The sequence below is a fragment of the Lithobates pipiens genome, unplaced genomic scaffold (genome assembly GCF_037356315.1).
Source record: "Lithobates pipiens isolate NorthernLeopardFrog02 unplaced genomic scaffold, aLitPip1_a1.2 Scaffold_30, whole genome shotgun sequence".
Lineage (NCBI taxonomy): Eukaryota > Metazoa > Chordata > Amphibia > Anura > Ranidae > Lithobates > Lithobates pipiens.
In genome coordinates, this window is record NW_027507791.1 from 30,421,889 (window position 1) to 30,434,868 (window position 12,980).

Below are 12,980 nucleotides of genomic sequence, written 5' to 3' on the forward strand. Positions count from 1 at the left end.
ATGAATGCCGATAATTGACATGTAAACACAGGGTCTGCAGGTGAGTCACCTGTACACAATAATAGGGCAGAGCTGGGCAGCATTAGTAGCAGCACTTCACACTGAGATATTGGGACACAGCACAGGACTAAAACCTCAAGGGACGAGGGAATTTTAACCAGGATAGTTGGCAAGTATGAGGCAGCTGCTTTGGGCCCCACAACAATGACAGGGCCCAGGGCAGCTGCCCCTTTTGCCCTGCCTTAAAAACGGCCCTGGGGGGGGGGGGTATTTTGCTGACACATACCATCTTTGGAGGGAGGGTGGGACAGGTTGGCATGTTCACCCTGGGCTCTAGATGACTTTGTCCCGCCACTGCCAGTCACGGCATTTCTCAGGGCAGGTTTCCAGGCGGTGACAACAGTGGACCATGCCCTTTATTTTGCGATGTGTATTGAGAAGCACTGATAGTCTCCGTTTTGGAAGCCCGTGTGACAGGGTGACAATGCAGAAGCACAAATGGGAGTTGGGGACAGAGCGTTGTCACCCTATAACAGGGGCAAAGGACCTTCCCATGTCGAACCTTATCAGAAATATTAGTGGTCCGGGTTGTGTCTAATTTTAACGGTAAGATTCCTCCAGAAGCCCAATGGTGACCGATTGACAGCTGACCATACACCGCCCAAGGACCTCCCTGGCAGGGACGTGGTTAAGTCCTCCTGGCTAGGAGACATGGGCGCTGGGTGGGTATTATATTCACGTCCGCAGGGAAGGCCGGCGTGAGTGGAAAAAATAGACATCTCTCTCTCCGTCTGAGCCGGCGAGGAAGGCGGATGTTAACCTTAATGAATTCAATTACTGGCAGAACACAGCTCTGGGCTCTGTGCAGGAGACGGCGGGCAGGATAAACACGGCGTCCGGGGGGGGGGGGGGGGCTGGGAGTGCCGGCGCACATCCAGGAGAGCGGTGCGGTTCTGCATTGGGCACACCGGGGTCCTGGAATCACATCCCAGCAGAGACACCAGCTGACTGGAGGATGTATGGTCTTCTTCTCCATGTCTGGAGGATAGTGTCACCAAAGATTATAAGACTGGGATGGGGCATGAGAACTAAAGTTCTTTCAGAGGAAGGTACTGATGTGAATCCTGTCCCCAAGAGCTTACAGTCTATAAGGAATGGTGATGAGTGCTAGAGGTACAATATGACCCCGGAGTTGTTTTGTAGCCGTGAAACTATTGGAGAAAGATGAGGGCCAAACACGGAGGGTGGTGGGAAGTACGAGGTTAAAGGCGCAGCATGGGAGAAGTCTGGAGGTGTGAATTAGGAATAGTAACTTGGGGGGAAGAGAGTCCCAGAGAAGGAGAGCAGTATGGGAAAGGTTTTTTTAGGGTGTGACTGGAAAGTGTTGACTTGGGAGGATGAGAGATCCAGAGGAGGGCAGCATGGGAGAAGTCCTGAAGCTGTAATTCGGAAGTGGTGACCTGGGAGAAGAGAGATCCAGAGCAGCATGAGAGAAGTTCTGGGGTCGTGATTGCAAAGTGGTGACCTGAGGAAAGAGAGATCCAGAGAAGCAGGGCAGCATGGGGGAAGTTTTGGGGTCGTGATTGGGAAGTGGTGACCTGAGGAAAGAGAGATCCAGAGAAGAAGGGCAGCATGGGAGAAGTTCCGGGGTCGTGATTGGGAAGTGGTGACCCGAGGAAAGAGAGATCCAGAGAAGCAGGGCAGCATGGGAAAAGTTCCGGGGTCGTGATTGGGAAGTGGTGACCCGAGGAAAGAGAGATCCAGAGAAGCAGGGCAGCATGGGGGAAGTTCTGGGGTCGTGATTGGGAAGTGGTGACCTGAGGAAAGAGAGATCCAGAGAAGCAGGGCAGCATGGGAAAAGTTCCGGGGTCGTGATTGGGAAGTGGTGACCCGAGGAAAGAGAGATCCAGAGAAGCAGGGCAGCATGGGGGAAGTTCTGGGGTCGTGATTGGGAAGTGGTGACCTGAGGAAAGAGAGATCCAGAGAAGCAGGGCAGCATGGGAAAAGTTCCGGGGTCGTGATTGGGAAGTGGTGACCTGGAGGAAAAGAGATCCAGAGCAGCATGGGAGAAGTTCTGGGGTCGTGATTGGGAAGTGGTGACCTGGAGGAAAAGAGATCCAGAGCAGCATGGGAGAAGTTCTGGGGTCATGATTGGGAAGTGGTGACCCGAGGAAAGAGAGATCCAGAGAAGCAGGGCAGCATGGGAAAAGTTCCGGGGTCGTGATTGGGAAGTGGTGACCTGAGGAAAGAGAGATCCAGAGAAGCAGGGCAGCATGGGGGAAGTTCTGGGGTCGTGATTGGGAAGTGGTGACCTGAGGAAAGAGAGATCCAGAGAAGCAGGGCAGCATGGGAAAAGTTCTGGGGTCGTGATTGGGAAGTGGTGACCCGAGGAAAGAGAGATCCAGAGAAGCAGGGCAGCATGGGGGAAGTTCCGGGGTCGTGATTGGGAAGTGGTGACCTGAGGAAAGAGAGATCCAGAGAAGCAGGGCAGCATGGGAGAAGTTCTGGGGTCGTGATTGGGAAGTGGTGACCTGAGGAAAGAGAGATCCAGAGAAGCAGGGCAGCATGAGAGAAGTTCTGGGGTCGTGATTGGGAAGTGGTGACCTGAGGAAAGAGAGATCCAGAGAAGAAGGGCAGCATGGGAGAAGTTCCGGGGTCGTGATTGGGAAGTGGTGACCTAAGGAAAGAGATCCAGAGAAGCAGGACAGCATGGGGGAAGTTCTGGGGTCATGATTGGGAAGTGGTGACCTAAAGGAAGAGGGATCCAGAGGAGGGCAGCTATTGAGAAGTCTTTGGGGGTGTGATTTGGAAATGGTTACCCAGAAGTAAAGAGATCCAGAGAAGAGCACCATGGGAGAAGTCCCGAGGTTATAATTAGGAAGTGGTGTCCTTCGGGAAGAGAGATCCAGAGAAGGAGAGCAGCAGAGTAGAAGTTCTGGAAGTGTGACTGGGAAGGATGGACCTGAAAAAGAGCGGCATCTGAGAAGACCTTGGGGTGTGATTTAGAAATGGTGACCCAGAAGAAGAGAGCTCTGCAGGAGTGCAGCATGGGAGAAGTCCTGGAGGTGTGAATGAGAAATAGTAACCTGGGGAAAAGAGAGTCCTAGAGAAGGAGGGCATGGGAAATGTCTTGGGGGGGGGGGGGGGGTGTGAGGAAGGAAGCATTGGAGATGTCCCTGGGGTGTGATTGGGAAATCTGGAGGAGTGCAGCCTGGGAGAAGTTCTAGAGGCGTGAGTGGGAAGTGGGGAACCAGAGGAAGAGAGACCAGGAGAAGAGGGGCAGCATGGGAGAAAACCTGGGGATGTGATTGGGAAGTGGTGACCCAAAGGAAGAGAGACCTGGAGAAGAGGAGCAGCATGGGAGAAGCATGGGAGAAGACCTGGGGGTACAATTGGGAAGTGGCAACCCAAAGGAAGAGAAATCCAGAAAAGGAGGGCAGCATGGGAGAAGCCCTGAGGTTGTAAATAGGAAGTGGTGACCAGGAGGAAGAGAGATCCATAGATGTAGAACAGCATGGGAGATGTTCTGGAGGTGTGATTGGGAAATGGTGACCTGGAGAAAGATACAGAAAAGGAAGGCAGCATGGGAGAAGTCCTTGGAGTTGTGGTTGGGAAGTGGTGACCCAAAGGTAGAGAAATCTGGAGGAGTGCAACATGGGAGAAATCCCAGGGTTGTATTTAGGAAATGGAATCCTGATGGAAGAGAAATCCAGAGGAGGGCAGCACTGGAGAAGTCCTTGGGGTGTGACTGGGAAATGGTTACCCAGAGGAAGAGAAATCTGGAGGAGTGCAGCATGGGAAAAGTCCTGGAGGTGTGACTGGAAAGTGTTGACCGGGGGCAAAGAGAGATCCAGAGAAGTTGCTGCATGGGAGAAGTCATTGGGGTTGTGACTGGGAAGTGGTGATCCAGAGAAGTGCCGCATGGGAGAAGTCATTGGGGTTGTGACTGGGAAGTGGTGATCCAGAGAAGTGCCGCATGGGAGAAGTCATTGGGGTTGTGACTGGGAAGTGGTGATCCAGAGAAGTGCCGCATGGGAGAAGTCGGGGTTGTGACTGGGAAGTGGTGATCCAGAAGAAGAGAGATCCAGAGAAGTTGCCGCATGGGAGAAATCGTTGGGGTTGTGACTGGGAAGTGGTGATCCAGAAGAAGTGCCGCATGGGAGAAGTTGTTGGGGTTGTGACTGGGAAGTGGTGATCCAGAGAAGTGCCGCATGGGAGAAGTTGTTGGGGTTGTGACTGGGAAGTGGTGATCCAGAGAAGTGCCGCTTGGGAGAAGTCGTTGGGGTTGTGACTGGGAAGTGGTGATCCAGAAGAAGAGAGATCCAGAGAAGTTGCCGCATGGGAGAAATCGTTGGGGTTGTGACTGGGAAGTGGTGATCCAGAGAAGTGCCGCATGGGAGAAGTCATTGGGGTTGTGACTGGGAAGTGGTGATCCAGAAGAAGAGAGATCCAGAGAAGTTGCCGCATGGGAGAAGTCGTTGGGGTTGTGACTGGGAAGTGGTGATCCAGAGAAGTGCCGCATGGGAGAAGTCATTGGGGTTGTGACTGGGAAGTGGTGATCCAGAAGAAGAGAGATCCAGAGAAGTTGCCGCATGGGAGAAATCGTTGGGGTTGTGACTGGGAAGTGGTGATCCAGAAGAAGTGCCGCATGGGAGAAGTTGTTGGGGTTGTGACTGGGAAGTGGTGATCCAGAGAAGTGCCGCATGGGAGAAGTTGTTGGGGTTGTGACTGGGAAGTGGTGATCCAGAGAAGTGCCGCTTGGGAGAAGTCGTTGGGGTTGTGACTGGGAAGTGGTGATCCAGAGAAGTGCCGCTTGGGAGAAGTCGTTGGGGTTGTGACTGGGAAGTGGTGATCCAGAGAAGTGCCGCATGGGAGAAGTTGTTGGGGTTGTGACTGGGAAGTGGTGATCCAGAGAAGTGCCGCATGGGAGAAGTCATTGGGGTTGTGACTGGGAAGTGGTGATCCAGAAGAAGAGAGATCCAGAGAAGTTGCCGCATGGGAGAAATCGTTGGGGTTGTGACTGGGAAGTGGTGATCCAGAGAAGTGCCGCATGGGAGAAGTCATTGGGGTTGTGACTGGGAAGTGGTGATCCAGAAGAAGAGAGATCCAGAGAAGTTGCCGCATGGGAGAAGTCGTTGGGGTTGTGACTGGGAAGTGGTGATCCAGAGAAGTGCCGCATGGGAGAAGTCATTGGGGTTGTGACTGGGAAGTGGTGATCCAGAAGAAGAGAGATCCAGAGAAGTTGCCGCATGGGAGAAATTGTTGGGGTTGTGAGTGGGAAGTGGTGATCCAGAAGAAGTGCCGCATGGGAGAAGTTGTTGGGGTTGTGACTGGGAAGTGGTGATCCAGAGAAGTGCCGCATGGGAGAAGTTGTTGGGGTTGTGACTGGGAAGTGGTGATCCAGAGAAGTGCCGCTTGGGAGAAGTCGTTGGGGTTGTGACTGGGAAGTGGTGATCCAGAGAAGTGCCGCTTGGGAGAAGTCGTTGGGGTTGTGACTGGGAAGTGGTAAGCCAGAGAAGTGCCGCATGGGAGAAGTTGTTGGGGTTGTGACTGGGAAGTGGTGATCCAGAGAAGTGCCGCTTGGGAGAAGTCGTTGGGGTTGTGACTGGGAAGTGGTGATCCAGAGAAGTGCCGCTTGGGAGAAGTCGTTGGGGTTGTGACTGGGAAGTGGTGATCCAGAGAAGTGCCGCATGGGAGAAGTTGTTGGGGTTGTGACTGGGAAGTGGTGATCCAGAGAAGTGCCGCTTGGGAGAAGTCGTTGGGGTTGTGACTGGGAAGTGGTGATCCAGAGAAGTGCCGCTTGGGAGAAGTCGTTGGGGTTGTGACTGGGAAGTGGTGATCCAGAGAAGTGCCGCATGGGAGAAGTTGTTGGGGTTGTGACTGGGAAGTGGTGATCCAGAGAAGTGCCGCTTGGGAGAAGTCGTTGGGGTTGTGACTGGGAAGTGGTGATCCAGAGAAGTGCCGCATGGGAGAAGTTGTTGGGGTTGTGACTGGGAAGTGGTGATCCAGAGAAGTGCCGCTTGGGAGAAGTCGTTGGGGTTGTGACTGGGAAGTGGTGATCCAGAGAAGTGCCGCATGGGAGAAGTTGTTGGGGTTGTGACTGGGAAGTGGTGATCCAGAGAAGTGCCGCTTGGGAGAAGTCGTTGGGGTTGTGACTGGGAAGTGGTGATCCAGAGAAGTGCCGCTTGGGAGAAGTCGTTGGGGTTGTGACTGCTCCAGTGGTGGGCATCATGGGGTTGTGACTGGGAAGTGGTGATCCAGAAGAAGGGATCTTCTATGGAGAATTGCGCGGGGTTATGGTTTAGTAACTTGGTGAAATCATTTTTTTCCCACTCTTTTTGGCCATTTGTTTCCCACCATCGTGCTTCCTAACCCCGGAGAAGATTTGGAGGCCGGAGAGGAAGCGGGAAAACGAATGGCAGTGATTTGTCCGGCATTCACCGCTAGAACCCGCTGTGTTCGGTGTAGCGGCTCCTTCGTCATCGTCAGTCAGGATTTCTTAGAATGGAGCAGCTTCTGGGAAAATATTGATCGCCCTTTGCTGTCTAATAACACAGGAATTATGACTGGGAGGTGGGGGTATCTGGGAGAGGGGGACTGCTGTTCCTGAAAAATTGGGCAATCGCCCATCTTCCTGCTTCTACATTCAGGTGGTGTGCCCGTTGACCATTGATGAAGTAGCGGGCCGGGTTCGATGGCAGTCAGGCCCATTTGGAGGTCATTGGGTGCCACTCTTCTTAGTTATTACGCCTCATTTTTATATCATTTTCTTCCTAATATGACTCTGTGATTCCCAGACTCTGGTGTCACATGGGTGTGCAGCTCCCAGCATGCTCTGCTTCTCCTCTCCTGAGGTTGCTGTGAGCTAAACTATGCACGGGCCCAGGTTGGAGCAATCCCCATGAGTTCATAGTAAGCCGACATGTTCCAGGGTTAGACAAACCCCCCCCCCCCCCCCTTCATCAAGGCTCAGATTCTCAGATGGGGCCTAAAATCGAAACTGCATGGGAAGAAGAAGCCAACACGTTTCGTGTCAGACACCCCCGCCCCCCTCGTCAGGAATCAGATTCTCAGAGGGGGCCTAAAATTAAAATTGTGTAGGCAACTGGGGTACCTTGGGGAGCCCTGAAGTGGTCTGAAGAATGTAAACAAGGATGAGAGCGCCCCTTAGGTCATTACTGAATCTGACATGAAATGAGGAGAAAAAGCAAACACGTTTCGGGGTCAGACACCCCCCTTCATCAGGGCTCAGATTCTCAGATGGGGTCTAAAATAAAAACTGTATAGGCAGTGCTCTGCCAACCAGGACACCTTAGGGGTCCTGGGAAAGGTCTGAAGAATGTAAACAAGGATGAGAGCGCCCCTTAGATCATTACTGAATCTGACATGAAATGGGGAGAAAAAGCAAACACGTTTCGGGGTCAGACACCCCCCTTCATCAGGGCTCAGATTCTCAGATGGGGTCTAAAATAAAAACTGTATAGGCAGCGCTCTGCCAACCAGGACACCTTGGGGGTCCTGGGAAAGGTCTGAGGAATGTAAACAAGGATGAGAGCGCTCCTTAGGTCATTACTGAATCTGACATGAAATGGGGAGAAAAAGCAAACACCTTTCGGGGTCAGACACCCCCCTTCATCAGGGCTCAGATTCTCAGATGAGGGTCTAAAATAAAAACTGTATAGGCAGCGCTCTGCCAACCAGGACACCTTGGGGGTCCTGGGAAAGGTCTGAAGAATGTAAACAAGGATGAGAGCGCCCCTCAAGTCTTTATTGCAAAGAAATGGGGAGAAGAAGCCGACATGTTTTGGGGTCAGACACCCCCCTTCATCAGGGATCAGATTCTCAGATGTGGCCTAAAATCCAAACTGCATAAGCAGCGCACTGCCAACCAGGGTACCTTGGGGGTCCCAGGGAAAGTCCTGAAGAACGTAAACAAGTTTGAGAGTTTCCCTCAAGTCATTTTACATATGGCAAAAATAGAAGCCAGAAGTCAGACCCCCCCCCCCTTCGTCAGGAATCAGATTCTCAGAGGGGGCCTAAAATCATTTGTGTAGGCGGCGCTCTATCAACTGCGGTACCTTGGGGAGCCCTGAAATGGTCTAAAGAATGTAAACAAGGATGAGAGCGCCCCTTAGGTTGTTACTGCATCTGACATGAAATGGGGAGAAGAAGCCAACACGTTTTGGGGTCAGACACCCCCCTTCATCAAGGCTAAGATTCTCAGATGGGGTCTAAAATAAAAACTGTATAGGCAGCGCTCTGCCAACCAGGGCATCCTTGGGGGGGTCCTGGGAAAGGTATGAAGAATATAAACAATGATGAGAGCGCCCTTCAAGTCTTTATTGCATGCGGAAAAAAATGTGGAGAAGAATCCGACACGTTTCGGGGTCAGAAACCCCCTCTTCGCCAGGGATCAGTTTCTTAGATGGGCCTAAAATCCAAACTGTATAGGCAGCGCTCTGTCAACCAGGGTACCTGGGAGGTCCCGGGAAACATCTGAAAAATGTAAAGAAGGATGAGAGCACTCCTTGAGTCTTTTTTTTGCATGTGGATAGAAATGGGGAGAAGAAAACCAACACGTTTCAGGGTCAGGCACCCCCCTTCATCAGGGATTGGACTTTCAAAGGAGGCCTAAAATCAAAATGGTATAAGCAGTGCTCTGTCAACTGGGGTACCTTGGGGGCCCTGGAGTGGTCTGAACAATGTAAACAAGGACAAGAGCACCCGCATCTGACATGAAAAGAGGAGAAGAAGCCAACACATTCTGAGGTCAGACTCCCCCCCTTCATCAGGGCTCAGATTCTCAGAGGGGGCGTTAAACCAAAACTGTATAAGCAGTGCTCTGTCAACCAGGGTACCTTTGGGGTCCCGGAAAAGGTATGAGGAATGTAAACAACGAGAGTGCCCCTCAAGTCGTTACTACATCTCACAAGAAATTAGAAGAAGCCGACGTGTCGGAATCAGACACCCTCCCTTCATCAGGGATCGGAGTCTCAGAGAGGGTCTAAAATTGGGGGCTGAAACTGTATAGGCAGCACTCTGTCAACCAGGGCACCTTGGGGGTCCCGGGAAAGGTCTGAAGAATGTAAAGGATTAGAGCACCACTCCTCAAGTCTTTTTTTTGCATGTGGTAAGAAATGGGGAGAAGAAGCCAACGCGTTTAGGAGTCAGACACCCCGCTTCGTCAGGTATCAGATTCTCAGAGGGGGCCTAAAATTGAAACTGTATAGGCAGCGCTCGGCCAACCAGGGCACCTTGGAGGTCCTGGGAAAGTCTGAAGAATGTAAACAAGGATAAGAGCGCCCCTCAAATCCTTACTGCATCTGACAAAAAATGAGGAGAAGAAGCCAACGTGTTTCGGGGGCCGGACACCTCCCCTTCGTCAGGGATCAGATTCTCAGAGGGGGGCCTAAAATTGAAACTGTATAGGCAGCGCTCGGCCAACCAAGGCACCTTGGAGGTCCCAGGGAAAGTCTGAAGAATGTAAACAAGGATGAGAGCGCCCCTCAAATCCTTACTGCATCTGACAAGAAATGAGGAGAAGAAGCCAACGTGTTTCGGGGGCTGGACACCTCCCCTTCGTCAGAGATCAGATTCTCAGAGGGGGGCCTAAAATTGAAACTGTATAGGCAGCGCTCGGCCAACCAGGGGACCTTGGAGGTCCCAGGGAAAGTCTGAAGAATGTAAACAAGGATGAGGGCGCCCCTCAAATCCTTACTGCATCTGACAAGAAATGAGGAGAAGTAGCCAACGTGTTTCTGGGTCAGACACCCCGCTTTGTCAGGTATCAGATTCTCAGAGGGGGTCTAAAATTGAAACTGTATAGGCAGCGCTCTGCCAACAAGGGCACCTTGGAGGTCCCACGGAAAGTCTGAAGAATGTAAACAAGGATGAGAGCACACCTCAGGTTGTTACTGCATCTGATACAAAATAAGGAGAAGAAGCGACGTGTTTTGGGGTCAGACACCCCCCTTCGTCAGGTGTCAGACTCTCAGAGGGGGGCCTAAAATGTAAACTGTATAGGCAGCGCTCTATCAGGAGGTCCCTGGAGTGTTCTGAAAAAATGTAAACAAGGACGAGAGCGCTGTTACTGCATCTGACAAGAAATGAGAAGAAGCCAAAGTGTTTCGGGGTCAGACACCCCCCCCCCCTTCGTCAGGGATCGGTTTCTTAGCGGGGGGGCCTAAAATTAAAACTGTATAGGCAGGGCCCCTGAGGTGTTCTGAAAAAAATGTCAACGCTCAGATCTTCATTGCATGTGACAAGGAATTAAGAGAGGAAGCCGAAGTGTTTCGGGGACAGATATCCCCCTTCATCAGGGCTGTAGATAAGACTATTGGACTATTTTCATTACTGAATGGTATTGGTCCCTGGACAGACAAGAGTGCCGCTAGTACACCCCCTAGAAAAAAAAAAAAAAGAGGGCGGGGCTGGAGGGATGCGAGCAAATCCTGATAGGATGGTCATTAAGGAAGAAGATTAGGAATGCAGGAGGAGGAGGGAAGGTGATGTGATTGGCTGTATATCTGGAACATGGTGTTAGATAATGTGCCAATTATAGAGAGATGGGGGATGGGTCACATGACTAGAATTAATACTAATCATGGCGTTCACATGCTCCCAGTAAACTTTGGGGTGACCGAGCTGCCACACCGTACATGCGTGGGGTGGGGGGTGGCCGTTGCTTCTGGACAATTGTCCCCGGAGATCCAGGGAGGAAAATAACTGATGTTACGTATTACAGGCGTCAGTAAATCGCCTTTTCTGGGAGGTCCTGACCGGGGTCTTTCCTCGGGCCGTATCGGACCCCCCCCCCTCCCCCGACCAACGGCGACTCCAGCTGGTGACGAACTGCGCCTGCTGACAGGAACCAGACGGCCCCAGAAGATCCAAAAGGGGCCCCTTATTAAATCATATTATAGGCATGTAATGTGGTTATACGGGAACGCACAGGCACCTGTTACCATGGCGACTAGAGCGAGAAGAGCGCGCCTTTCCCAGCACCCAACCTTAACCCCAGCTGTACCGGAGAGAGCAGCCGGCAGTAACCCTGCAAGTGCCAGAGTCCAGGCGGCATTCACCCCCCCTCCCCCCATCAGTGCCGCTACAAGGAGGCATTAACCCCATATGAGCCAGGCATGGGGGAGGGGGAATTGGTTCATTACTCCATCAATGCCAAACGACACTTCACCCGTCTCTACCACCGAGCGCCCCTCACCCATTGTATCCACATTGCATGATGATAACCCCCAGCATGCCGGAGAGCGGGCAACAGTCACCCATGTCTATACCCTGAAGCCTCTCACCTTGTGACTTGCTAAATAGTTACAATGTACAGCCTGATCACTGGGGGAAGGGAGACTGAGGAAATGACTCCTCCTCCTTCTACAAAGTTACAATGTACAGTCTCATCACTGGGGGGAGGGGAGACTGAGGAAATGACTCCTCCTCCTCCTACAAAGTTACAATGTACTGTCTGATCACTGGGGGGAGGGGAGACTGAAGAAATGACTCCTCCTCCTTCTACAAAGTTACAATGTACAGTCTGATCACCGGGGGAGGGGAGACTGAGGAAATGACTCTTCCTCCTTTTACAAAGTTACAATGTACAGTCTGATCACTGGGGGAGGGGAGACTGAGGAAATGCTGAGTGACAGGTCCAATTTAGGGGGGGGGGGGGGATTTGGGCGGAGCACAACCAATGACCAATTATTTTGTTTCTCAGATTATTTCACGGATCCGATGTTGGCGGTGATGATCCGGGAGAAGATGAGCCGACCCCAACCAGAGGATTTGTACAATATAACGCTCGCTGTGGGGGAGGGGCCCCCAGAGTAACACCCGCCCCCTTAGACCCGTGCGGTGTAGACATGTGACCTCTGAACTCCACAGAACGAGGGCTTTCCTGAAGATGTGGACAGGACTGTAAATCCGGATTAATGAGAATGTGGGTCCGCCATTTGCCTGAATCTGATTGGCTGCTCTCTACACACTACGGATGCACCACAGTGAAATAATAAAGTTTCATTTGTTCGAATGTTGCCTCCCCCCCCCCCCCCGTCATCAACATGTTAATAAATGTCTTAAATAAAACCTGTTTTTATCTATGATGTCATCACCGGGTCTCTGCGCTTCTCTGGGCAATGCAGGCAGATCGTGGCTGGTGGGAGGGGCCAGCAGGGTGCGGTTTTCATGACATACACCTAGTTTTATCCCCAGTGATACCAATTATGGAGGCACCACATGTGGGCGTTACCTATGCAAATACAGTCTGCCTAGGAACGCCCACTCCTCCAGACTGACACCCGCCCATCACGACATTGTGTTATTTGCATAACTCCTCCCACTGCTTGCAGTTAGGGCTGAGGGCTCTTCCTTTTCATTGATTGGATTTCAGTTCTTCCAATCATGGAGGCTCAGTATTGAATGTGGGCGTTACTTATGCAAATACATCCTGCCTAGGAACGCCCACTCCTCCAGACTGACGCCCCCGCCCATCAAGGAATTTCAATATTTGCATAACTCCTCCCTAAACTCTGATTTCACTGCACACGTTGGCTCAGCGCCACATGTGGGCGTTACCTATGCAAATACAGTCTGTCTAGGAACGCTCACTCCTCCAGACTGATACCCACCCATCACGAAATTTTGATATTTGCTTAACTCCTCCCACCGTTTGCATCAGGACAGAGTACTTCTCTATGCAATGCAGGCAGATCGTGGCTGGTGGGAGGGGCTTCCTGAAAATATCACAGCCCCCCGCCTCAAGAGCACTCAGTCCTGATGGAAGCAGTGGGAGGAGCTATGCAAAGATCAAAATTTCTTGATGGGCGGGTATCAGTCTGGAGTGGGCGTTCCTAGGCAAGCTGCATTTGAATAGGCAACGCCCACATGTGATGCCTCCATTATTGAACTGAAATCCAATAAATGAAAGGGGTGGGGCCAGGGGCTGTGCGCCCTCAAACCAGGAAATAGAGCTC

General features: G+C 51.9%; 1 protein-coding gene across 1 annotated transcript in view; it reads left to right on the forward strand.

The window, feature by feature from the left end:
* The window catches only part of RIIAD1 (regulatory subunit of type II PKA R-subunit domain containing 1), a 32,007-nt gene extending 19,892 nt beyond the window's left edge, over positions 1 to 12,115 (forward strand). The window contains exon 4 of the mRNA XM_077463359.1: positions 11,726 to 12,115. Within this exon, the coding sequence (XP_077319485.1) occupies positions 11,726 to 11,838 (113 nt within the window). The 3' untranslated portion in view covers positions 11,839 to 12,115. The remainder of the gene's footprint in view (positions 1 to 11,725) is intronic.
* Positions 12,116 to 12,980: the final 865 nt, after the last annotated feature.